This window comes from Jaculus jaculus, chromosome 1 (genome assembly GCF_020740685.1).
Source record: "Jaculus jaculus isolate mJacJac1 chromosome 1, mJacJac1.mat.Y.cur, whole genome shotgun sequence".
Taxonomy (NCBI): domain Eukaryota; kingdom Metazoa; phylum Chordata; class Mammalia; order Rodentia; family Dipodidae; genus Jaculus; species Jaculus jaculus.
Genome location: NC_059102.1, coordinates 120,316,522 through 120,341,401, shown reverse-complemented (window position 1 = coordinate 120,341,401; position 24,880 = coordinate 120,316,522). Strand labels below are relative to the sequence as shown.

The window sequence follows — 24,880 nt, the reverse complement described above, 5'->3', positions numbered from 1 at the left end:
TCAAGAAAGGATCATGGACAAGAGCATCTGGAACCCAGGATGCCCACCTTGCTAATGCAGTCTCTGTATTTCCTACATGTGAACATGGCACGAGACTGTCATGCCTGTCACTGTGAGATCACACTGGTGAAAGCCCCTTGGCAGCTGCCCAACTCTGTGGCTGGCATGATAGGTCCTGAGAAGGCAAAGAAACCATGGCTTTCTTCTTCAACAGCCTTTACCTTCAGGCTGTACTTTATCCCCACAGTGGGATGATGCCAAGCCTTGCTGGAGCTAAAAGATGCATGTATCTGTTTTCTGGAGTGAGTGGCCCCTCCCTGAAACCCACACTAACCCTCTAGCGATCCCCTCTCCTAACACCCAGCACCCTCTGTTCACCATCCTCATCCTCACGAGCTTGTGGGCCTCTGCTGGGCACTGGCACTCTGCAGGGCTGGGTGGAGAAACTGCTATTCCAAAGGGTGCGGCATTTTTCTCATGGCGATTGGTGTCTTCCAGCTAAGCGGCAGGTCCCCCCCTTCCCCCCGCTGCCAGTATGACATGCCCAAGCCTGGGCTCATGGGTGAGGGAGGTGGGGCAGGGCCAGCCTGTTTTCTGAACCCAGGTAGCAGAGAGCCCAGGATATGAAATCCTGAACTCTGTTCCTGCCCGGGGTTGTAGCTCCTTCTTGACGCCCTCTGCTGGACACCCACTCTCATGTACACCACAGTTGGTGCCCTGCTTTGGCGGAGGGAGCAAAGGCTCTCAAGTGATTGGCCAACCTGACTCCTGAGGTTGGCATTGCTAATTCATCACGCTGCTTTTTCTGAGTATACCCTGAAAGTACCCAGGAGGCTACTCCGAGTTCTGTGTGCCTGGCATGGGAGACGGCCTGGCCCTGCCACCCCTGGGAAGGGGGTTTGGTCTGTCATTGTACTCATGGGTTAGAGAAGCGATGTGAGGGCCAGAGAGGAGGAGAGAGACTGAGAGGGGGCGGCGGGCGGGATCCGCAGGCCTGTAGTCCAGAGGCTGGAAAGAGGCCTCGGGCAAAGCTGGCTTGAAAACAGTCTGGAGTTGCACTATGCTGTCTTTCTCTCCTTCCCCTCCCTGATCTCCTCTTTCTCTTCCCTGTCTCAACACCTCCTCCACCCCTCGATCCTCCTCTCGTCATGAGCAGGCAGAGCCCGTCAGCAGCCCCCACTGTGCGCACGCTCGCTGCTCTCCTCCACTCTCTCTCCCCATGAAGGAAGAGACCACTGGAGTTTGCATGTATCCTCCAATCAAAACGAGGCTGGTAGGTACCCCAGCAGGGAAGGGGGCCTGCTGTGACATGTGAGGCCGTGTGTGGCTGGATGGGCAAGCAGAAGTGCGTGCCCTCCAAAGAGCTCACTGTCCTGCACCCCTCATACTCCTAGAAGGATGGGGGAGTTTGGGGTCCAGCTGGCCCTGGTCAAACTGAGACACACTCCTATGTGTCTCCTGACCCTTCCTAGAACTTTGATGGGGCTAGATGCTTCCCACACCCCAGAGAAAAAAATATACATTTTGGTCCTCACCAGCTAGATTCTTTCTATTGCAAAGAATATCTAAACTTGTCTTCCCTTGCTGCTTATCAATGCCATGATATGATAAGAGTGCTCCCTAGCAATTGAATAAGATTCATCTACTTAATCTCCCACCTAGCATGATGATTTTTTTTCTCATTTTTGGCATGTTTCCTTCTAGTTGTTCATGTTCATTCATCATAATTTTACATGTTAAATCAAAGTTGTCATAGTGTCTCCCGTGTGTTCACTTCACTTCACACTGTGTTCTTTCTGTCTTGTTCTTGTGGCCACACTGCACATGATTATTCATAGTCCATCAGGTGAATGGGCTGCCATTGGTCACAGTAGGACTGTGTTTTGTTTGCAGTTTGTCATCGTTTGAGGGGAAACAGCCTTTTCTGTCAGGGGTTTTATCTCCTCAGGCTGGGTGAGGAAGTGTGACTTTGGCTTTTGCCTCCTTCCGAGGTGGTTCTAGTGTGTGGCTGTGCCATCAACGGGCAGTGCGCTCTGCACAGTGTACCCGGAGCAGAAAGGGAGTATTCTTTACTTTATTTGTATTTCCAGGTATTTTTGTCGTATTTTCTAGCTCAGGCTGACCTGGAATTCACTATGCAGTCTCAGGGTGGCCTCGAACTCACAACAGTCTTCCTACCTCTGCCTCCCAAGTGCTGGGATTAAAGGCATGTGCCACCACGCCCGGCATGTAGCATTCTTATTTACAGCAGTGTAAGATAGTTCTTTAAGGTGGTGAGAAAACATTGTCCCTTCTATTTCTTGATGACTTGAAAACATCTGCAGGTTGTTTTCAGCCAGGCATTGGTCACAGAATGCCATGTTGACCCATTAGGCAAGAGAATGTACTGTAAGCCTTTACCCTGAGAGTCCCTTGGCGCCTGGGGCTCATTCTGAGAACATTGATATATTTATAGACCAAAGAGACTTGGAAGAAAGGGAGCAGGGTTGGTGTGGACATCATAGTCCACACTGCAAGGACATTGTTGTCCCCACATCGGTTGGGACCTGTTCTGCGGGGTTAGAAAGCTATAGCTGGTTTGGGTCTGGTCTGATGGGCTCGAGCTCCTCCCTCCGCCCTCCTCCTTACAGAGGGGAAAAGGAGGGCCAAGGTGCTGCGCCAGGGTCCGCAAGGAAGATCCACGAGACACAGGCTGCTGCCAGGGCAGAGGCGGCCTCTGTGTCTTGTCTGCAGCCTTTGTCTGCTCAGGTGTGTCAGGTGATTTCTGGGTCTGGGGACCACAGAAAGGCTGTCACAGAGCCCCTGGTCTCCTGGACTATCACCTTGAAGAAATAAGCACTCCATTTCTCAAGGCTTCCAGGAAGCCAAAGACAAAATGACCACAGAGAAAGAACTGGAAGATGCCACCAACTTGACAACGGAAGCATCAGCTTTTTTTTTTTTTTTTTTTGAGAGATGAGCGCTTCCTGAGTGCCTCATCCTCTGTCCCCCAAGGCCACCGTGGCAGGATTCCAAGAGTTTCCATGGGCTCTATTGACACGTTCTTCTATTGTGTAAAGTGTAAAGTGTAAAGGGATTCTGACAATGAAAGTTATTTCGCGGGAACTACATTCTGGTTCAGTGAGCCTAGCCTACGGTACCCTTGCTGTCGTGCTCCACTGTTCCGAGTGGACCACTCCGGAGCCTCTCATCCCCATACCCCAAGCTATGGAGAAACCCTCAGAGGACATCCAGGCAGCTCTGGCTTCCCCTGTTACCTACCTTGAATGTGGCCTTTTCTGGATCAGGCCTGGGACTCAGAATGCCTGGAAGGCCCAAGCAGGCCGAGGGAAGGGAATTCCAGGCTGGGCAAGTGGGCTGTACCGTTCAAGCCAGGCACGGTCAGGCCGCTGCCTCCACTGCTGAGCAATGAGGCCCCTGGAAGATTCCCTGCACCGTTCGGCTCAGTTCTAAAGATGCATGGCAAGGACTTCAAAATGTTGTTTGCTGACCTCAAAGTAACCCTCCTGTCTTTCTCTTTTTTGAAGATAAAGACATTCCCGGCTGAAACCATGAGCCCGTTTCCTGACCCCTTTGCCACGGGGCCGCAGTTCACCGTAAGTAGAGCCAGGAAACAGCACGCCGTGAGTTTGTGGGACGTAGACAGCAGTCACAGCGGCCGCGGTTGCTCGGCGTTGAACTCTGTGAGGTTGCAAAGGTGCTGGGATTTGAGGTGTACTTCCTCTATTTTATTAAGTCGAGAGTAGCATTAACCATCTTAAACTGACAATGCAAGAGCATTTAGTATATTCACAGTGTTGCACACTGACTATCTTGTTCCAACAGTTTTTTTCTTTCTTTTGTGACAAGGTCTCACTCTGTAGGCCAGGCTAGCCTTGAATTTCTTACCTTTGTTTATATACTTATTTATTTCTCTTCATTTATTAGAGAGAGAGAGGCAGATAGGGGGACAGAGAGAGAGAGAGAGAGAATGGGCATTCCAGAGCCTCTAGCCACTGCAAATGAATTCCAGACACATGCGCCATCTTGTGCATCTGGCTTACATGGGTAGTGGGGAATTGAACCTGGGTCCTTAGGCTTCCCAGGCAAGTGCCTTAACTGCTAAACCATCTCTCCAGCCCATAGTCTTGAAATTTTGACCTTCCTGCCTCATCTTTCTCAGTGCTAGGACTATAAGCATGTGCTACCACATCTGACTTAGTTTCAGCATGTTTTGTTTTGTTTTTCAAGGTAGGGTCTCATTCTAGCCCAGGCTCACCTGGAATTCACTATGTAGTCTCAGGATGGCCTCAAATTCATGGTGATTTTCCTGCCTCTGCCTTCCAAATGCTGGGGTTAGAGGCGTGTGCCACCATGCCCGGCTCTTAGCATAGCGTTTTTCTTTTTTTCTTAATCACCCATTAAGCAATCACTTCCCACTTTCCCCTGGCTCCCAGCCTTGTAGCAACCACCAGTCAGAACCATGACCATGGATTCGTATGTTCTGGACAGTTTCTATAAATGGACTCATACCTTATGGGGCCTTCTGTGTTGACTCCTTTCACTTAGCATCATGTTTTTGTGGGCCACCCATACTGGAGTTTGTATCTGCACTCAGTTAAATTTTGTGGCAGATGATACTCCCTATAGCATCTACATTCAGCTGTTGGTGGGGATTTGGGTTGTTTCCACATTTTGGCTGTTGTAAACATGGGTGCCCATGCGCTTATTTCAACACCTGTTTTCAGTTGTCTTGGGTTGGATCTGCCTGCTGATAATGGTGTTGTCTTAAGTGAATCACTTTACTGCGGGGCTCCTTCCTGGGCAGGTAGGTAGTGCCGAGGGAAAGACCAGGCCTGCTGTTTCCTCCCTAGGGGTTGAGGAGGATGACCCAGACCTCTCCTGGCCACTGGAGAAAAAACACACTGAGTGGGGAGTCTTCGATGCAGGAACTCGCAGAAACAACTCGCTTTATTACTCTGAGCAGTTGCCTATATCCTGTTGGGGACAAAGGCGGGGATTTTAGGATGGGGGCAGAGGTAAGGGCCAATAGTAAACTGTACCTATTGAAATGGTAATTACAATTGCCATGCAGAGGTGGCAGGCCAGAAGCCATTAGGCGTCTTGCTGAGTCCTAGCTGGCCAGAGACAGGTCGCCAAACTTCAGCTAGGCTCAGGGAGTTCCACGAGGCCTCACGCCTGGGCCTTTCAGAGCCCAACACTTTACCACACACAGCATCAATCTCCACTTATTTAAAGTGGAAATAGAAATAAGAAATAGCTTCTGTGCATCTTTTTGAGACAAGGATCCAAGGAGACCAGGAATCTGAAAGTGCTTTCCTAGCCACAAAATATTCTCCCCCCAACCCAGGTGTATGAAGGGTGTCATTTCTCATGGCTGCAGAGATAGACAGCGCCAAGAAACAAGCCTAGGTAGTCTTGGCAATGGGCTCCTTGAGACCACCTCTTCTTCTTTGTCATCACTGGAAAGCTTATTTAAACTCTGCAAAATGTTTAAGTGTTTCTCAGTAGTTGAATATTATAGCTTCCTCAACTGCAGAGTGAGAACACTTGATGATTTCCCCACTTCTTTTCAGCTACTTAGCTCATTCCTCCCTAGAAGTTTCAGCAGCTCACACTATAGTGAGCTGCTACCCAGGAAGTGAGAGGCCAGGGGCCTCTCCTCCTTCCTCTTACCCTCTTTTCCCCCAGAAATCTGAGTTTGTGATTCCAATATCTGTGATGCCCTGGGCTCTCCCTGAAGGAATTCGGTCCTGTCTGGACAGTCTATAAGGTACCTCATGATACAGCCCTGAGTGGAGTCCACAAACTGGCTGGTAGGGGATACAGCTCAGTGGTAGAGCACTGGGCTGCATAAACTGGCTGGTGGTCACTACCTGAGGTGACCTCAGTCCCATAACAGTGGTTCATTCAGGTTTCAGAAGGTGAACAAAGGTGGGATAGCGGCCATTAGTCCAAGCCGGGAGAGAACCAGGTTCCTACAACAATCCAATTTTTGGGTTAAGAGATCCTCCAGCTCCACTAGAGCCACAAGGGTTGTGCCAGGACGTTTAGTATGGTCATGATGTTCATGCCACCCCCTGCAGTTTTGCTGGCCACAGCTCCCCCACTGGAAGCTCCTCTCTTCTTTCCTCCATTGGCTGTGGTGGGGCACTCTGGCCTCCTGCCCAGCCTTGGCAGTGCCGAGAGAGAAGCTAGAGCAGCCCATCCTGAAAGCCGGGGGCCCAGATGGAGCTGGAAGCCAATGGCAGAAATCACTCCCTGGCTTTTGAGAACTGATCAACGGTGGCTCCGAGACAGCCGGCGCGGGAAGAGGGACCAGCGTGAGCCAGAGTCCTGGGGAGGGAGGAGTCACTGCATATCCAAGGAACTGAAAGGAAGGCCCAGGGACTGGAACGCCGAGAGCGGGGCCAGGTGGTGAGAGGAGGAGGGAGGCCTCGCAAGAACCCGCGCTGTAGGGCACAAGTTATATTTGGCCTTATCCCTACAGCACCAGGAAGCCTTGGAAGGACTTTAAAACAGGACAGTTCAGGGAAGATGCTTTTGGAATGCAGCCCTGTGATCACAGGGGAGAGCAGCTGGGTGGAGACCAAGCAGGCTTAGGGCATACATCAGTGTCAAAGTCTACGAGGGTAGCTTAGGGGAGGGCACGCAAAAAGCTGCCCCATATGATTTTGATGGTCGAGGTGGAGAGAAGTACACATTAGAAATGACTATTTGGGAGGAGGGAGAGAGCATGTGTGTGGGCACTCCAGGGACTCTTGCTGCTATAAATGAACCCCTGACACGTATGCCACTTTGTGCATCTAGCTTTCCATGCGTCCTGGGCAACTGAACCCCGGGCTAGTAGGCTTTGCAAGCAAGTGCATTTAATCACTGAACCATCTTCCCAGCTACTCTCAGTGCTTGTACCCACCTCTGCTCTTACGTCATCGATGCAAATGTCCCTCAGCAGTGGTAATGGAAACCTGACCTCCACCCATTCCCAGCAAAAGGCCTTTGTACCCTCTGCCCAACATGCGCGAGCTGTGAGACGATGGGCCCTCCTGCTTGTGCTGCGCCTCTGTGGCAGGTACACTGAGGTCTGCGCCCAGTGTGCCTGCTGTCCGCAGCCCAGGCTAACGGACCAGCTGCCTGGCACACAGAATGTCACGAGCTACGGTGGTGGAGTGAAGGAGAGAGGTGAAAGGTCACACACTGGCTCTAAAATATTTCTGTGGACAGCTAGACAATGGCTCAGTGGTTAAGGTACTTGCTTACAAAGCCTAATGACCAAGGTTTGATTTCCCAGAACCCGTGTAAAGCCAGATGCACAAAGTGACGCATGCATCTAGGGTTTGCTTACGGCAGCTGGAGGCCCTGTTGTGCCCATTCTCTCTGTCCGTCTCCCTTTTCTCTCTCTCTGCTTGCAAATAAATAAAAATATTTTTTAAAAATTTCAGTGGAATGAAAAGTAGCACCAGCCAAAGTGAGGCACATGGTCACTCCTACTTTAGAGAGGCAGTATTCTACAAGGTTCCTGGAAAATGATGAGTCAGTGTGATGAGCAGCTTAAAAGACCGCTTCGGCTCAGCATGCGTGACAGTTGTCGGTGGCAGGCATCACATGCTGGACAAAGGTGTGATAGTACTGAGCGTGGCCGCACTCAGGTAGCATTGACGCACAGACCAGCAGCTCTGAATTCCTTGGCATTTCTGCGCTGCTGGCAAGATAAACCTTCTCCTGGCTCAAGCAGATGGCCTCACAGAATTAAGACACCATGTTATAAGTGCTTCACTGATTTCTAATGACCACCTATGGTGGGCAGCTCAGCTGTAGTATCATTACCAAAAAAACCAAAACAAAACAAAACAAAACACAGTTGAGTGCTTAACAACCACAGCTTCTTCTTCAGAAAGCCAGCTGACAACTTTCTCCAAGTTCAGAGTCAAGAACTAGCATAAAATCTCAAGTTATGCCTGAGAGGTAGCTCAATGGGTAAGGGAGCATGCCATGCAAGCATGAGGGCCTGAGTCACCCTGAGTTGGGTCCCTAGTACCCACATAAAGAGCTGGGCACGGCCACTAATTCCTGAAGCCCCAGTTGTGTAGGTAACAGAGAGCAGAGAATCACTGGAAGACGGCAGCTCCAGCTTCCATGAGCGACTCAATCTTTTTTCTTTTTTTAAATAAGATACCATTTATTTAAAAAAAATTAAAAAATAATGGCAACATTATTCCGTCCATCCCTTGGCCTGCCCCCATCTCCCCAGGGCTGGGCTCCCCTCCTTCCCTGGCTGTCTGGATGATGGTGGGAAACAATGAACTGGCTTAGTCACGCGCAGGGGCGGGAATGCAGACCCGGGAAGAGACATGGAGATGCGACAGCAACTTCGCCCTGCATCACGGCAGACCCGACCAAGCGCACGTGTATAAAAACATTCGTATAAAAAGGGGGATCCAGAGGGCAACATGCTTTCTGGTGCCCAGAGACCTAGTTCCCCAGAAAGAAAGCCTAATACAAAATGAAGCAGCAGAAAGGGCGATGTTCAGGAATGACTCAATCTTAATGAGCAGTAAAGGAGGACATGTGACGTCCTCCTCTGCCCTCTGCACATGTGCACACGCGCACACACACACACACACACACACACACACAGGTGACATTCTCCTCTGCCCTCTGCACATGTGTGCACACATATGTGACGTCCTCCTCTGCCCTCTGCACATGTGCACACGCGCACACACACACACACACATACACAGGTGACATTCTCCTCTGCCCTCTGCACATGTGTGCACACATATGTGACATCCTTCTCTGCCCTCTGCACACGCAAGCACACACACACATGTGACATCCTCCCCTGCCTCTGCCCATGTGTGCGCATGCACATGTGACACCCTCCTCTGCCCTCTGCACATGCACACACACACACATGATGTCCTCCTCTGCCCTTTGCACACGTGTGCACACACACGTGACATCCTCCTTTGCCCTCTGTGCATGCACACACACACACACTCACACACACACACACGTGATATCCTCCTCTGCCCTCTTCACACGTGTGAACACACACACACACAGGTGACATCCTTCTCTGCCCTCTGTACATGTGTGCACACATATGTGACATCCTTCTCTGCCCTCTGCACACGCATGCACACACACATGTGACATCCTCCCCTGCCCTCTGCACATGCATGCACAGACACATGTGACATTCTCCTCTGCCCTCTGCACATGTGCACACACACACATGTGACATTTTCCTCTGGTGTCTGCACACACACACACATGTGATGTTCTCCTCTGGCATGTGAACATGCACACACACACAGGTGACATTCTCCTTTGGCCTCTGCACATGCACATACAGGGGACACACATCAGTATACACTTGTGCATACAGCACATACACCTCACATACTACATGCACATACTCACCATACCTTGTATACCACACGCATATATTCATGTGCTCAAAAGAGAAAAATATTATTGACAAGTAATTAATGACAATATTAAAGGGCTATGAAATTTCTTCATTTATTCTTTTGTTGTTTGGGCTAGGTTTTTTATTATTGTTATTATTTTTTATTGACAGAGAAAGAGGGAGGGGGAGAGAATGGGTACGCCAGGGCCTCCAGCCACTGCAAACGAACTCCAGATGCTTGCACCCCCTTTGTCATCTGGCTAACGTGGGTCCTGGGGAATTGAACCTGGGTCCTTTGACTTTGCAGGCAAATGCCTTAACCACTGAGGCATCCCTTCGGCCCTGGACTAGGTTTTTAAAAATATTTATTTATTTGAGAGAGGGAGAGAAAGATAAAGGCAGATAGAGAGAGGGAGAGAATGGACCTGCCAGGGCCTCCTAGCCACTGCAGATGAACTCCAGATGCATGTGCCACCTTGTGTATCTGGCTTTAATGTGGGTACTGGGGAATCAAACCTGGGTCCTTTGGCTCTTACACTTTTCCACCATCTCTTCTGCAATGGACCCTGAGCCTTGGAAGGTGTGATAGAGATGTTTCAATGCTGAGCACTCCTCTGTCACTGGGTTTGGTTTTCTAATACATGATCTCACTGGTAGCCAGGCTGGTCTCAAAGTCCTCCTGTCTGAGCTCCTGTGTTCTGGGAGTACAGGCATCCATGTCACTCCCGATGTCTACCCTCAGCTCTCTATGGAAAAGTAAACAGAGTACTTGGCTTTGTAATGGGGCTGGTGGCAAGAACCACCCTCCACACCAGGCTGTGTGCCTCACTGCAGGAGTTCTGAAACGTCTCTGCATCCTGCTAAACCACAGCCTGTCAAACTTCACCCCCATGCTTGCTGCTTCCAAGGTCTTGGCTGGAATCTGAACATTTGCTTTTTGCCAAGGTCCAAGCTAATGTTGATGCTGCTAGTCTGGGGGCCATATTCTGGATTCCCCAAACATGGCATACATTGATGAAATATGTCACTTATAAGGATGAAGAGAAGAGATGATTTAGCAGTTAGGATGCTTGCCTGCAAAGCCAAGGGACCCAGATTCAATTCCTCAGCACCTACATAGGCCAGATGCACCAGGTGGCGACACATGTGTCTGGAGTTCGTTTGCAGTGGCTAGAGGCCCTGGCTCGCCCATTTTTACTCTCTATCTGACTTTTTCTCTCTCCTAAATAAATACACTTTTTAAAAAATGTCAATTATAAGTTCATCAAATTCTTTAAAATTTTTTTATTTATTTGCATATATGTGTGTGCATGTATGTATGCATCAGGGTCTCTTACTGTTGCTAAAAAAAAGCCCTCCAGCTTTACATAGGTGCTGGGGAATTGAACCCAGGCTGACAGGCTCTCTCAACAAGCACCTTTTTCCATGGAGCCATCTCCCCAGGCCCTCTGGTTCTGTTCTTAACAATTACTGACTGGGTAACCTTGGGTAAAGACTTTAATTCTCTAAGTCCCATTTTCTTTTTTTCCATAAAGCCAGTTGTAAGATATACATTTTTTTCATCTTTTAGCATCTCTAAAATCTACAAGATGCAACATGACAGTCTGAGTACCACATTTGTCTTTTTCTGTGGTATGTACAAAAATGAGGCATCTTGCATTGGATGATGTCTCAGATGTGGTGAAAGATGATCTCTGCCTTAAAAGGTTGTCAAGATGTAATGTATGGAAAGTACTTAGCATGGTGTCTGGCACAGAGTAAAATCACTTAAAATGGCAATTGATTTTAGCTATTATTAAAAAAAAATACTAGGATTGGCACAGCCAGGCCTAGAGAGCAGCTGACAGGATGAAAATGGAACCAAAATGGAGATTGATCTCTCCTCTGTTTCTTCTCTAGGCAGACTTTAGAGATAGCAAATTACAGTGCTGCCCTGGCCAGTCTTCCCCACTGATTCCAGCAGTGACCCTGCGGCCTTTGACGGAGACTGTGTCCACAGTACAGACCATCTATACCTCCCGGAAGCCCGTCTCTCTGGCAGCCAGGTAAGCCCAAGCACAGGCACCCGCAGACAGCGCTGAGGACAAGGGAGTCCGGCCCAGACTCTAGCGTTATCACATCTGCCCACAGTCTCCCGTTCAGTCTTTCAGTCATTCATCCGGTAGGAAAGGAAATGTCTACAAAAGCTTATCTTTTTTCTAGGTCCTTAGGAAAGGACAGTGAACCAAATGGATAAAGTCCTGCCCTTCTAGAGCTTGTAGTTCCGTGCATGGGGGTGAGGGAGGCCAGCCCATGGGTACGTGCCTGTGTGGTAGTGAGAAGCATTAAGAGGACATAGGGCTGTGAAAGGCAACAAGACAGGTTGGGATGGCCTTATTGAGATAACATGGAAGGACCTGGGGGAGTCAAGAGGAAATAGCCAGTGCTGAGGATCCTGATTAAGGCATGCCGGCATGGTTAAGGAAGGTTAAGGGGGCGTGGCCATGTGACTGAGCAAAGGTTGAGTCCTAGTATCACTTGGTGAGACCACTAACCTCCAGAGATGGTGACAGGAGAAGAAAGAGCTTTACTCAGTGGCCTGACTTGGACACACAGGAATATTGTTTACAAAGGAGACTCTTAGCCTCAGGGAATGGAGCAGGGGAACAGTTATTTCTGTTCCAGGAATGGGCAGAGATCCTTCAGCAACTCAAGTGCCACCTCTTTGTGTTCCTTTTATGGTCTAGTATTTCCAGCCATGGGAGCTACTGGGTATCTTCAGCCTTGAAGTCAGAGAGACACAGGCTAGGCGAGTCTAGGTCAAGTTAAGCTTGCATCATAGTCTGCACAAAGCACTTCCTGAACATCAACATGCCTGCATGCAGAGCTCCAGTAGACTCTGACCCAGAGGCTAAGGCGGCAGAGGAGGCACGGTATGAAGCAGAGATGCCCAACCTTCCCACCCCGTTCCTGTCACCCAGCAGATGTCCTTGGGCCCAGGTGAAGTCAGTGTGCCCCGCACAAGCAGCCACTGCAGACCTGAGGAGTGTCCTAGGCAAATGTTCATCATGACCCACATATCAGATGTGTTATCTACAGCAAAGCCAGAAGAGATCAATAACGTCCTGTCCAGCTGTGTGACCCTCAAAACTAGCGATCTTTTGGTCGACTAAGAGCTACTGAGTGAAGCTAGAGGGCTTATTTGGGGGTTTCCTTGGTAACCAAGCAGAGTAAATGACAACAGCAAGTCATAAATTTGCAGGTTGAGGCCAGATGAGGTAGGGCCTTTTTGGCCATAAAATGATTTCTACTTTGAGTGATATTATTAAACTTACTTTGTGTCTTAGAAATTACACATTTTGAGCCAGGTGTGGTGGCGCATGCCTTTAATCCTAGCACCCAGGAGGATCGCCATGAGTTTGAGGCCACCCTAGTGAATTCCAGCCTGAGAGAGAGTGAGACCCTACCTTGAAAACAACAACAACAAAATTATACATTTTAGGCCCTATATGGTGGTATGCATCTGTAGTCCCAAATACATGAGGCTCCATCTAAGGTGGGAGGATCCTGTGAGTCCACAAGGTGGAGGCCAAACTGGACAACATAATAAAACCCCACCTTAAAAAAGGAGAGGGAAACTGGGCGTGGTGGCTCACAGCTTTAATCCCAGCACTCAGGAGGCAGAGGGAGGAGGAGTGCTATGAGTTCAAGGCCACCCTGAGACTACATAGTGAGTTCCAGGTCAGCCTTGGCTAGAGTGAGACCCTACCTTGAAAAAAAAAACAAACAAACAAACAACAAAAAAAGACAACTAAAAATACTCGTTAGAGCTGGGGTATAGCTTAGTGGTAGACTGTTTGCCTAGGAGGCATGAGACCCTGGGTTCAATCTTTAGCAGCACACACACACACACGCATCACATCTTTATACAACTGACTGATATGTATCATGTCAAGATGCACAAAGTGGTACATGTGTCTGGAGTTTGTTTGCAAATTGTCTCTCTCACTGTCCAACAAATAAAATATTTAATTTTTATTTTTATTTATTTATTTGAGAGAGAAAAAGAGAATGGGCACACCAGGACCTTTATCCACTGCAAATGAACTCCAAATGCATGTGCCACCTTGTGCATCTGGCTTATGTGGGTACTGGGGAATTGAACCAGGGCTCTTTAGCTTTGTAGGCAAGAGCCTTAACCACTAAGCCATAAATAAATAATAATAAATAATAGTAAATAAATAAATAATAAATAGTAGGAATAAGTCCCATGGTCTACTTAGTTGGACTTGAGGGCCAATATGGAAGCATCCCTCAGAGTAACCAATTTTACGTTGTTCAACCAACTTACCTTCCTTTTCTTTTTCTTTTTTCCTTCCTTTCTCCTCTCCCTTTCATTTCACATGGCCCTCCCCTCCCCTCTCATCTCATCTCTTTTCCTCTCCTTTTTTTCTGTGCCCCATTTATACTGTATTCAATTTTATTCATTAAATATGTATAATCTTGTTAACACATTTAAATTAAACTCTGGGAGAAAATATATGTGAAAAGAATTTAAAGCATGATTTAAAGAATGCTAGTCCCCGAACACCTTCGCATCCATTCAAGACACTTACACTGCTGTGAACCAGAGCCTCTACTGGCTCCTGAGATGACAGTAATGAATGACGTAAAGCCCTCACTCTAGCGGGGCCCCCCCGAAGTAGCCAGTTCCAGCTCACTGTAATGCTAGCCAACGCAGGGTGTCCTCCTGGGGCTCAAGAAAGGAAGGCAAGAATGGGGTTCAAGAAAGAGTCTGTGAGAGGTCATGAGCTGTCTGTGCCTGGAATCTGAGGGCTTGTCTTACTGGGTGACCACTTGCTCTTTTTCAGTGCAGAGACGCTCCGGCAGGAACTGGAGAGAGAAAAAATGATGAAAAGACTGTTGATGACGGAGCTGTGAAAATCTGCCCTGGTTGCCTAGAGGATGGCATGGTGCCTTCTGCCTTCTGCGGGTTTCCTCTCCCGGGGCTCCTTGTGCTCGTTCTTGCACAACTCACAGAGGTTGTGTGCTCTGTTCGCCCAGGTCTCCATGGTTAGCAGAAGCCAGCTTCGGGTCTGACTTCATTGGGAAAGTTATTTGACGTCTCCTGAGCATCGGAGGCTCGCTCTTGCTCAGCGCCGTGGAGACAGGATTTGGTAGATTGCTAGAAGAAAGAGGGGCTCCTGTTCAGAGGTACCTTTGTATACCCAGGAGCCACAGGGGTTAACCGCATGGGATCCTCTGCTAACAATCTCAACCGTGTGATTTTTGTATAATTGAAACTTTTGCACCAAGCTTGACTGTTTTAAGTGAGTCATTTTTAATGAAAGGATAATTCTTTACTGCTGGTTTTTCATTTACACTGACGACAAACACACAGATCTTATAAAGGTCTTTATTTTTATTCAAACATGAGTAGATGAAGTCCAAAGAGAGAGTTAGGTATTACCACAACTGCAAGTACTTAAGCTTAACTGAAATACAGCTGAACGTATGCACTTGTTGGATACAGTATCTAGGACAAATAGAATTTATCTTTGAACCCCAAGTAAGAAATTCTAACTTAGATTGTCTATAAAGCTTTCTAAGGTTATAAAGATGAGTCGGTAACAAGACAATTCATCTTATTTCTAAAGTTGATCCACACATATCATGGTGACAGAACCTTTCGCAGAAGAAACTTAGCTCCCTTTTTATATAGTTTCAAGAAATGCGTTTTTAAATTTTTATTATGTACTTGAACAACTTTGCAGGAATAAAGGAACTCTCAACCACAAGCTAGCCCTCCAGATAAAATACCTAGCGTTCACAATGAATATGCACACATTTTTACATAGTGATGGTTAGCCTGCACATTCCCCACATTGCACCTCACCTCACACGTATCTCTTTTTTAGATCCAATTCTCACTTATTTCAGTATGTTTCTATCCATGTAACATAGTTAACCTCACTTCTCCCATTATTAGATATTTCAGTTATATCCAATTTTTCACTCCTATAAATACTGCTGCTATGAATGTCTTTGTATAAAAAAAAATATACATATATATATATATTATCCTTCCTTTGGATTATTCTCTTAGGAATATCTCCAAGGAGGGCTTACAAGGTCAAAGAGCATGAAGTATTTTATAGCTCTTGTTTTATATTGCCAGATTGCTTTCTAGAAAGATCCAATCTCTGGGTTGGAAGGACCTCAAAGGTCATCTCATTTAACCTCCCCCTCCTCTGAATGCTTGAATCCCTTCTACAATTTATGATGCCACCAGCAATGTATAAGCATTTCTATTTACCAATAGCTCTGCCAGTATTGGGTTTTACCATTTTAATTTATTTTTGCTAGTTTAATAGATGTGTATAGCTATTCCTGAAAAGTTGTTTTATTTTATTGATTGCTAGTGAAGCTGGGCACTTTTCCATGTGATAATTTGCTAGCCGTATTTCCTTGTATGTAAACTGTCTATCCATTTCTTATGACTGCTTGTTAAATGGAACTGATCTTGTACATTTGTATCAGAACTGTATTTTTATGTTGTACTGTAGAGTTTGCTCTCCTGTCCCTATCCTTACAACTGAATGGTGCCAATAATTTGATACTAATGACTATAAAAAAAGCAGTGTCTCATGTATTAGCAGTCATGCACATGAGGCATATAAACAAATATTCAGATAAGTGAGGAGGAACCCTTTAAGTGCTGACTCTATAAAATTTTAATATTTTTTAAGCTGGGCGTGGTGGCACATGCCTTCAATCCCAGCACTCTGGAGGCAGAGGTAGGTGGATTGCTGTGAGTTTGAGGCCTGCCTGGGACTACAGAATGAGTGCCAGGTTAGCCTGGGCTAGAGTGAGACCCTACCTCGAAAAAACTGAAGAAACAGTTAATATTTTTTGAGGGAAATACTTCTAAGCAGGTCACGTTTCCCTGCCTTAGTACACAGAGTGTACTGGAGAGGGTCTAACCTTTCCTTGGCAAATCATGGTCATCAGTGTAAACATTAGCCCTTTTTGTACCTTGGTATGGTACAGTGATGTCACCAGGAGCTACCAATATGTATAGGGCTTAGGGTGACCTTTTACAGTCTCTTACCTTCTTTTCTTCCCATTGATGGCTTTTGTTGCTGCCTACTCTATTGATGGAGCTGTCTGGGGCAACTGTAGTTTGGGGGAAGCTTACGCCTCCATAAACCCCAGCTGTAGTTTTGAAAACGGCTTTAGCTGTTTTAATCTCATGCACCTGACACAAAATGTGTTCCTGAGAACATGGGGTTGTCACCTCTTACCAACCCAGCAGCCATTTCCTCCTCTGTGCTGCTTCTGAGGTGTGCACTCCCCCCGCCCCCACTCTTTGATGGAAACCTCCAGAACACTGTGGAAGGTTTCCAAGGAGGCGAGGACATATGTATTTCTTGTATTTCAGGTTTGCTTTGCTTCCGAGGAGGGATGCATGGATGTCTTGGCTACTGTATTCAGGAGACTCTGATTCTCCTGCCTTGTCCCCCACGTCCCCCTGTATTCACAGGTGTCCCAGAAGGTTGATGTCACTGGAAGTCTGAGCACAAACCAGTTGGCTGTTAACTGTATATGAAAATCCAGTACTGTTGGCAGCTCACCTAGAACCAGTAAAATCCAGAGGAGTGTGTTGTTGCAACCGTTGTCCTGGTTATTTGCCTGCCTAAATGTGTGGTGGGTGCTTGGCACTGGGACCTGGGAAGGTAAAATTGCTGTGGGTGGACTTATAATGACTATGAGGAAATAAACAACTTCATTCACTTTTTATATCCTTAAGATCAACAGAAGGCTACACAGCATACCATAGGTTCAGGGGGTAAGAGTCTACCAATGCAATTACTCCACAGCTAGGGCTCCAATCTGTGGCCAGTCTCCTGATGGGCAGGCATGGTGAGCTGCTGCCAGATTCTGGTCATCCTGAACCCACAGGGTCAGTGGAGTGTGGACAGCACTGATCTTCTACTATGAAGAACATGGAGAAGGAACCCTTAAATGTTCTGAAGTCCCCACTAGGATGCAACCAGAATCTTATATTCCCAAAATAGGACAGGAAAATGCTGATAACATTGTTACATTCCTTCAGCACCTCAAAGATCACAGCTTCTGAAAGCATTCAAATAAAGCCCACTACTTTAATCATTTTAACACGTAAAATAAAGTGCTTTGAATGTATTCATAATGGTATACGAATATTACCACTATGTAACCCCACCTCTCATCCTTGGCAATCATTAATCTGCCTTCTGTCTATGGATGTCTGTCGATGGAATTGCTCATTCTGGACAGTATTGTACTGCATGTGGTCTACATCATTGGCTTCCTTCACGTGACATGTTTTCAAGGTTCACCCATGTTGTAGCAGGTATCCAAACTTCATGCTTTTTCTGTGCCTGAAATATATAGTGGTCTATGTATTACCATGGTTCGCTTACCCATTTATCAGTTGATAGATATTTGGGTCTCTCCTTTTTTATTTTTTGGCTGTCATGAATGATACTTTTGTGAATATTCACACACCAGTGATTGTGTGAACACACATTTCCAGTTTTCTTGGAATTGTCAGATCCTATGGCAACTCCATGTTTAACTTTCCAAGAAACTTCCCAGTCACAGTTTTTATCCCTTAGGAAATCTGAAGTGAAAAATTACAGACAGTAGGCAGTCAGAGGAAGGACACATGTGATACGGGTCAGATGTTGAGATGCATTACTGACTTGGGGCAGTTTTTATAACAGAAGAAAAGGTCTTTTAGAGAAATTATTTTGAAAAGAGAAATAAAGGTTCTGTCTTTCTTTTAAAAATGAAATTAAACTGTGGTTCATCTCAAGTTCTTGTTTGAATAGTCAGCTCTTGTTCAGCCACTTGTCTCTGAGTGTTCAGGTCAAGTTCTTTCCCAGGAAGCATGTACAAGAGAGAGAACTACAACATTTCCTTGCCACCAAATACATTCACGTCGGTGGAGAGCACAAGGTCTCTGCAGAACGGGGATGGAAGGAACTAAAAAGGGGTGTGGGTTGAGGGTCCTGATTGTAGGCGTAGGCTTAGAGATAATGATCTACACCCCCAGCCCTGCTGAGGATCTTTCTGGAGCCTAAATCCTGTAAGAAAACATAAAGACTAAGAGAACCTCCATAGGCCATGTGTGAAGGTTTCATGAAGTGGGAGAAGCCACTTTGTAGGGAATTAAAAACCTGAGGAAGATCTCAGGGCCTGGAGAGATGTGTAAATGTTCAGTGACACATGAAAGTGATGGTCTTCTCCCTAGAAACATCCATCACCCTCCCTGGAGCCCATGGGTAGCCTTCATTGGAAGGCAGCTTTGCTCACCACTATACTGCCAACACCACACCCGTGGTCTTCTTTGTCCCCATGGGCTGCAGATTCTGGAAAATGAAAAGATCATTAAAATCCACAGGAAACCTGCAAACCTTGTAACAGGCTGTGGTTGCAAACCCTCATCTGACACCTATAACACCCCTCCAAAAGAAAAGTCCAGAAAGTTGTGTGTGTGTGTGTGTGTGTGTATAGAATGTGTACTAATGACATGTGATGTGATGTGCATGTGGCATATACATACATACGTGCAGAGGTCAGAGAAAATGTCAGATGCCTCCTCCGTGGCTCATCTGTGGATTTCCTTGAGACAGAGTCTCTCCCTCAACTAGAAACTGCCCTTATTAACTCCTGCAGGACTGGAGTTACAGATGTGTGTGGCCACATACAGCTTTATAGTAGGTGCTGGGGAATTGAACTTAGTGCTCTCAAGCCCTTATGCTTAAATGGCAAGCTCCCTTACCTGCTGAGCCATCTCCCGGCCCTGTTTGTCTGTTTTTATCAGACCATTTTACCAGGGATTGAATAACCTGCTTTTTATTTGCCTTCTGTTTTGGATGCCTTCATTGTTAATTATAATAATAGAAACAAAAGGCATTTTTTAATGGTGGCACACGCCTTTAATCCGAGCACTTGGGAGGCAGAGGTAGGAGGACTGCTGTGAATCCAAGGCCAGCCTGAGACTACATAGTGAATCCAAGAACAGCCTGGACTGCAGTGAAACCCTGCATTGAAAAACAAAAACAAAAAACCAGAGAGAATCAGTACTAAAACCAGAAATAAATCAGATCCAGTTTCACTCCAACTTTCTTTTCTTTCTTTCTCTTTTCTTTTTACCTAAATTCTGTTCCATTTAAAAGTAGCTGGGCATGGTGGTGCATGCCTTTAATCCCAGCACTCGGGAGGCAGAGGTAGGAGGATCGCCCTGAGTTCGAGGCCACCCTGAGACTGCATAGTGAATTCCAGGTCAGCCTGGACCAGAGTGAGACCCTGCAGTTCTTTCCAGACAATAAACCTGCATCATTTCTCTGTGTTTGAAATAGACTTGCACTATATAGCCCATGCTGGCTTCGAGTTCACGATCCTCCTGCTTCAGCCTGAGTGATGAGATTACAGGCATGTTCCATCATGCCTAACTTATTTCTTCTTCTCCTCTCTCTCTCTCTCTCTTTCTCAGTGTGCCTGTGTGTGTGTGCACACGCACGTGCATGCACACACATGCGGAGCCCAGAGGAGAGTGTCACTGTTCTTTCCTTTACGGCTCTTGCACTTTGTTACCTTGAGTCCCAGTCTCTCATTGAACCCAGAGCTGCCATTTTGTGGTCAGATTGACTGGCCACTGAGCCCCAGCAATTCTCCTGTCTCGGTCCCTCTCTCAGGACGGGGGACGGGTTACAGGTGTGCATGGTCATAGTCATGCCTGGCTTTTTATGTGAGCTCTGGGGATTAAACTCGGGTCCTCATGTTTGCATAGCAAGTGCTCCAATCCACTGAGCCATCTCCCATCTTCCCATACCCTACCCCCCTGCTTATTTCTTACAATAAATGGTATAGCTCATGATATAATGAAACTCATGAGTTACGCCTTAATTTAGTTGTGAGGATTAACATATGTAGAGTCCAGTTGGACCACCTGCCCTGTGAGCTGATAACCACTAGCAAACAGCTGACCTTTACTTTTCCCAGTAAATCTCCCTATTTCAACAGTCCCCTCGCTGGGCAAAAAAAAAAAAAAAAAAAAAAAAAAAAGTTGAGGCCAGCGCTTCTTTTTGAATATCAATGTTTCATCATTATATACGTATCTATTCATGCCACTGATGGCCCTGGACCCTGTGAACCTTTACCTATATTGTTCTACTTGATCTTCATTGCATCATGGACATGTTTGATCATAGGTGACAACCCAGGTAACCTGACTTCTAGGCCTGCATTTAGAATCTCTATGCTTTTCTGTCTCCATCGCAGCATAAATCTTAAAAGAAGTTGGAATATCAGGTTCAAAGTAGCCACAGCAGCATAACAGGGGCCGTGTTCAGGCTTCTAACAGAACACAGTAATTGACAGCTGTACAGCTGGCTCCGCGGTCAAGGCACTTGCCTGCAAAACCTAAGGATTCTGGTTTGAGTCCCCAGTACCCACATAAAGCCAGATGCACAAAGTGGTGTGTGGGTCTGGAGTTTATTTGCAATGGCTAGAGCCCCTGAAGCGCCTATTGTTTGCACCCCAACAACCATCCCGGGAGGGTCTGCCTGGGTCTGTGTACGGTAAGTGAATAAATGGCTGGCTAAATAAATAACCAAAGTGAACCGTGAGTAACAGGAATGGATGTGAAAATGAGAATTCAGCACAGTCGCCAGACCATTGGAAGGAGTGGTTGAGGCCTATGCACCTCACCACTGAGAAAAGTCGACCAGCCTAGTGGGAAGGGTGCAGATTAGTCACGGGCTCCAGCAGCGTTTGCCCACTACACTTTCCAAGAACTGAGTGCCAATTTCCTCTCTGGCCCTGATCACCTCATTCCACCTCTATCTATCTCAAGTAGGATCTTGTGATATTCATCTTCTTTCCGTGACAGTCTCAAGAAATAATGGGGTCTAGGGCTAGAGAAGCTGGCTTAGCGGTTGAAGTATTTGCCTGCAAAGCTAAAGGATCCCGGTTTGATTCCCCAGTATCCACGTAATCCAGATGCACAAGGGGGCGCTTGCATCTGGAGTTCATTTGCAGTGGCTGGAGACACTGGCGTGCCTATTCTCTCTCCCTCTACACCTCTCTCTCTCCCTCTCCCTCTCCCTCCCTCTCTCTCTCTGAAATAAATAAATAAATAAAATATTTTAAGAAAAAGAAATAATAGGATCTAGCAAGTGCTGTATAAAAACCAAAACTTGCGGAAGTCAGGTGGGGCGATATTAATCTACTGGAGAAGTGTTTCTGAAATTGCATCCTGGGGATTTTGTTTTTTTTTAAAAAAAGAAAGAAAGAAAGAAAGAAAGAAAGAAAGAAAGAAAGAAAGAAAGAAAGAAAGAAAGAAAGAAAGAAAGAAAGAAAGAAAGAAAGAAAAAGAGAAGGAAGGAGAAGGAAGGAAAGAAAGAGGAAGGAAGGAAGAAAGAAAGGGGAAAGAAAAAAGAAAAAGAGAAGAGAAAAGAAAAGAAAATAAAAGAAAAGAAAAGAAAAGAAAAGAAAAGAAAAGAAAAGAAAAGAAAAGAAAAGAAAAAAAAAGAAAAAAAAAAACGAGCGAGAAAAAGACAGACCCAGTCCTCGAAAAACCTAGCGAGGTTACCCACACTATCCGGCGCCCAGATGGTGCTGATGCTGGAGGAGGGCGGAACACCGGGAGGGCTACGTCTGCTTGGGTGGGAGCCCGACTACCGGCGCAGGACCGGGAGCTGGGGGACCCGGAGGAAGGGCGAGAGGAGGGAGGCTGGGGGCGAGAGTCGGCGGGCGCGGGGGAGGGGAGGAGCCGGCTCCGAGGACCGGGCTGGGGAGGGGGAGGGCGCAGGCTGCGGGGCTGAGCGCGGATGCGCAGAGCGTGGCGGGGAGGCGGCGGTGCGGGCGCTCCGGCGGCTGCGCGCGCCGGCGGCGGCGGCGGCGGCGGATCGGTCCCGGTCCCGGTCCCGGTCCCGGCCCCGGCCCCGGCCCGCGCTCGCGGCGCCTCCGCTGCGGCCTGGCTGCGGGATCCGTGCGCAGCGATGGCCGGGCAGCGCCCGGGAGGCCGGTCGTCGCCGCCGCTGCTGCCGCTGCTGCTGCTGCTGGCCGGGCTCTCCGCCTGCGACGCCAGCCCCGCGGATGACGGCGCGGGTCCGGGGGGACGGGGACCCCGGGGCCGCGCGCGGGGCGACGCGGGCGCCGACGACGCCGCGCCGCGCCACGACTCTTCCTACGGCACCTTCGCCGGCGAGTTCTACGACCTGCGCTACCTGTCCGAGGACGGTGAGGCCGCGGGAGGGTGCGGGGCTGCGCGGGGAGAGCCGCCCCCGGGGCGGGAAGGACGGCGGCGCTGCACGGCGCGGCCCGGCCGGGCTGGGGAGAGCCCGGCTCACCTCTGCGCACGTGGGGAAACTGAGGCCGGCACACTCGGACCCAAGTCGGGCGAGGCTGTGGACTTGGAGGGACAAAGCCCAGGTTCCCCCAGTTCTCTGAGTCTGACCTCCATCCCTCCCTGGCAGGAAGGAGGCCACCATCTGGCCTTGGGTGCCTGAGCCCAGGGAGGTGAGAAGAGAGGAAAAAAAGCAAAAGCCAACTTAAAGGAGACATGTTGCTGAGTTTCCTCCGTCTTGACCTAATTCGCAGAGACTAGCACTGTGTCTTCTTGGTGTGCTGTTGGTGTCACTGCCCTAGAGCCAGAGCTGGGTCAAAGCCTTCGCCCCAATTCTACCCACGCCCGCAGCCCGCACACTTGTGGTCCCCTAGCGTGAGCTACCATTGTCGGGACCATTGTGTGGGCACTACAGGGGGTTTCTCAGCCAGCCTTCCTGTGGAGATGCTTGCCTGGGCACAAAAGACACACTGAATCTGGTCAGAAGGTTTCTTTCTCGCCTCTGCCACCGGGAGCAATGATTTCCCTTTACTTCTGCCAAGAGGGACCAAGAAGCGAGCTGAGCGTAGCTGTCTGTTTGCGGGTGTATGTTAGTTAGGATTAGGTTCAGCCAAATATATAAACATTAATATAGCAGTAGGATAGAATTGTCCCTGTAATGTAAAGAAATCTAAAAGCAGACAGTCGCAAACTGGTGTGGAAACTCTGTAGTCATCCTGGTCCCTGGGTCCTGCTCTTGTGTCCCTCGTAATTCTTAGCACTTAACTTCAAGGTCCCAAGTATCTGAGTTCAACCCGTCACACTCACATTTCACATGGTCGGAAAGGAGTGGGGAGAAGATGTCACCGCCTACTTACAAGGACATTACTTTGTTAAAAGTTATTTCTAACAGTTCTACTTAGCCCTACATAGATGTAAAACATGCTGGGAAAGAGATCTTTTAGCTGAGAAATGTTATGAGCAGTTCAAAAATTGGAATTATATTGAAGAAGGTAGAGAGAATCAATTGGGAGAAATATATTTACTAGGTGGAGGATAGCTGCTGAAACAGAGATTCCTCCCCCTGTCAACATTTAGTGCTTGATTATGATAGGTTTTTTCTCTCTGTCTCAGAATGTGATTGATCTGGAGCTGGTGAGACAGCTGTGTTCCACATGTTCATTTGAGGACCCAGTTTCCTTCCATCTTGTTCTTCCATCACCCCCTAAGTCTTTGTCCTCATTTGTGTGGTAGAAAATTGGCAGCTTGTATGTCTTTTTAAAAAAGTATTTTATTTATTTTATTTATTGGACAGAGGCAGAGGGGGAGAGAGAGGGAGAATGAGTATGCCAGGGCCTCCAGCCACTGTAAAGGAACTCTTAGACGCATGTGCCACCCTATGCATCTGGCTTCCATGGGTCCTGGGGAATTGAACCTGGGTCCTTTGGTTTTACAGGCAAACACCTTAACTGCTAAGCCATCTCTCCAGCCCTTGTTTGTCTTTTGTGAGACTAATGGACAGAAAAAGAGACACTTAGGTTAGGTAATTACATTTTAAGTTGGATGCACAAATCACTGCAAGCAAAAAGCACAGTGGCCCAGCTGCAAGGGAGGCAATACAGTGTCAGTCTCGCTGGGCATCCTGGCTCCAGGAAGAAGGAGTGGGGAGGTGGGGAGAACAGCAAGCCAAAGCACAACCTGTCACTCAGGAAAAGAATATTCTCTTTTAAAAATATTTTTATTATATATATGTACACACACACACACACAAATAGGCAGATAGAGAGAGAGAGAATGGGCACGCCAGGGCCTCCAGTCACTACAAATGAACTCCAGACATGTGCGCCTCCTTGTGCATCTGGCTTACGTGGGTCCTGGGAGTTGAACCTGGGTCCTTTGGCTTTGCAGGCAAACGTCATAACCACTAAGCCATCTCTCCAGCCCAAGAATAAATATTTTGAAGCTTATTTCTTTCTGAAGCATCTAATGTATATTTATTCTGTACTTCCAGGCGACTTAAAGGTAGTTCATGAGCACCTATATTCTGACTGTGGACATGCAGTAGCCTATTAGCAAGCTAACGAAATACATGATTTTATAAACAT

The 24,880-nt window shown here is 47.6% G+C and overlaps 2 protein-coding genes across 6 annotated transcripts in view; both read left to right on the top strand.

The window, feature by feature from the left end:
* Positions 1-14,452, top strand: part of Epb41l4b (erythrocyte membrane protein band 4.1 like 4B) — a 170,725-nt gene extending 156,273 nt beyond the window's left edge. For 3 of the 5 annotated variants that reach the window (XM_004657052.2, XM_045160188.1, XM_045160214.1), the window contains exons 23-26: positions 1,157-1,273; positions 3,528-3,596; positions 11,318-11,463; positions 14,269-14,452. In XM_004657052.2, the coding sequence (XP_004657109.2) occupies positions 1,157-1,273; positions 3,528-3,596; positions 11,318-11,463; positions 14,269-14,338 (402 nt within the window). In that variant the 3' untranslated portion in view covers positions 14,339-14,452. The remainder of the gene's footprint in view (positions 1-1,156; positions 1,274-3,527; positions 3,597-11,317; positions 11,464-14,268) is intronic. The other 2 variants (XM_045160207.1, XM_045160198.1) reach the window with 1 other exon arrangement.
* A 7,826-nt stretch (positions 14,453-22,278) lies between these two features.
* The window catches only part of Frrs1l (ferric chelate reductase 1 like), a 32,620-nt gene continuing 30,018 nt past the window's right edge, over positions 22,279-24,880 (top strand). The window contains exon 1 of the mRNA XM_004656991.2: positions 22,279-22,690. Coding sequence (XP_004657048.2) covers positions 22,279-22,690 — 412 coding nt within the window. The remainder of the gene's footprint in view (positions 22,691-24,880) is intronic.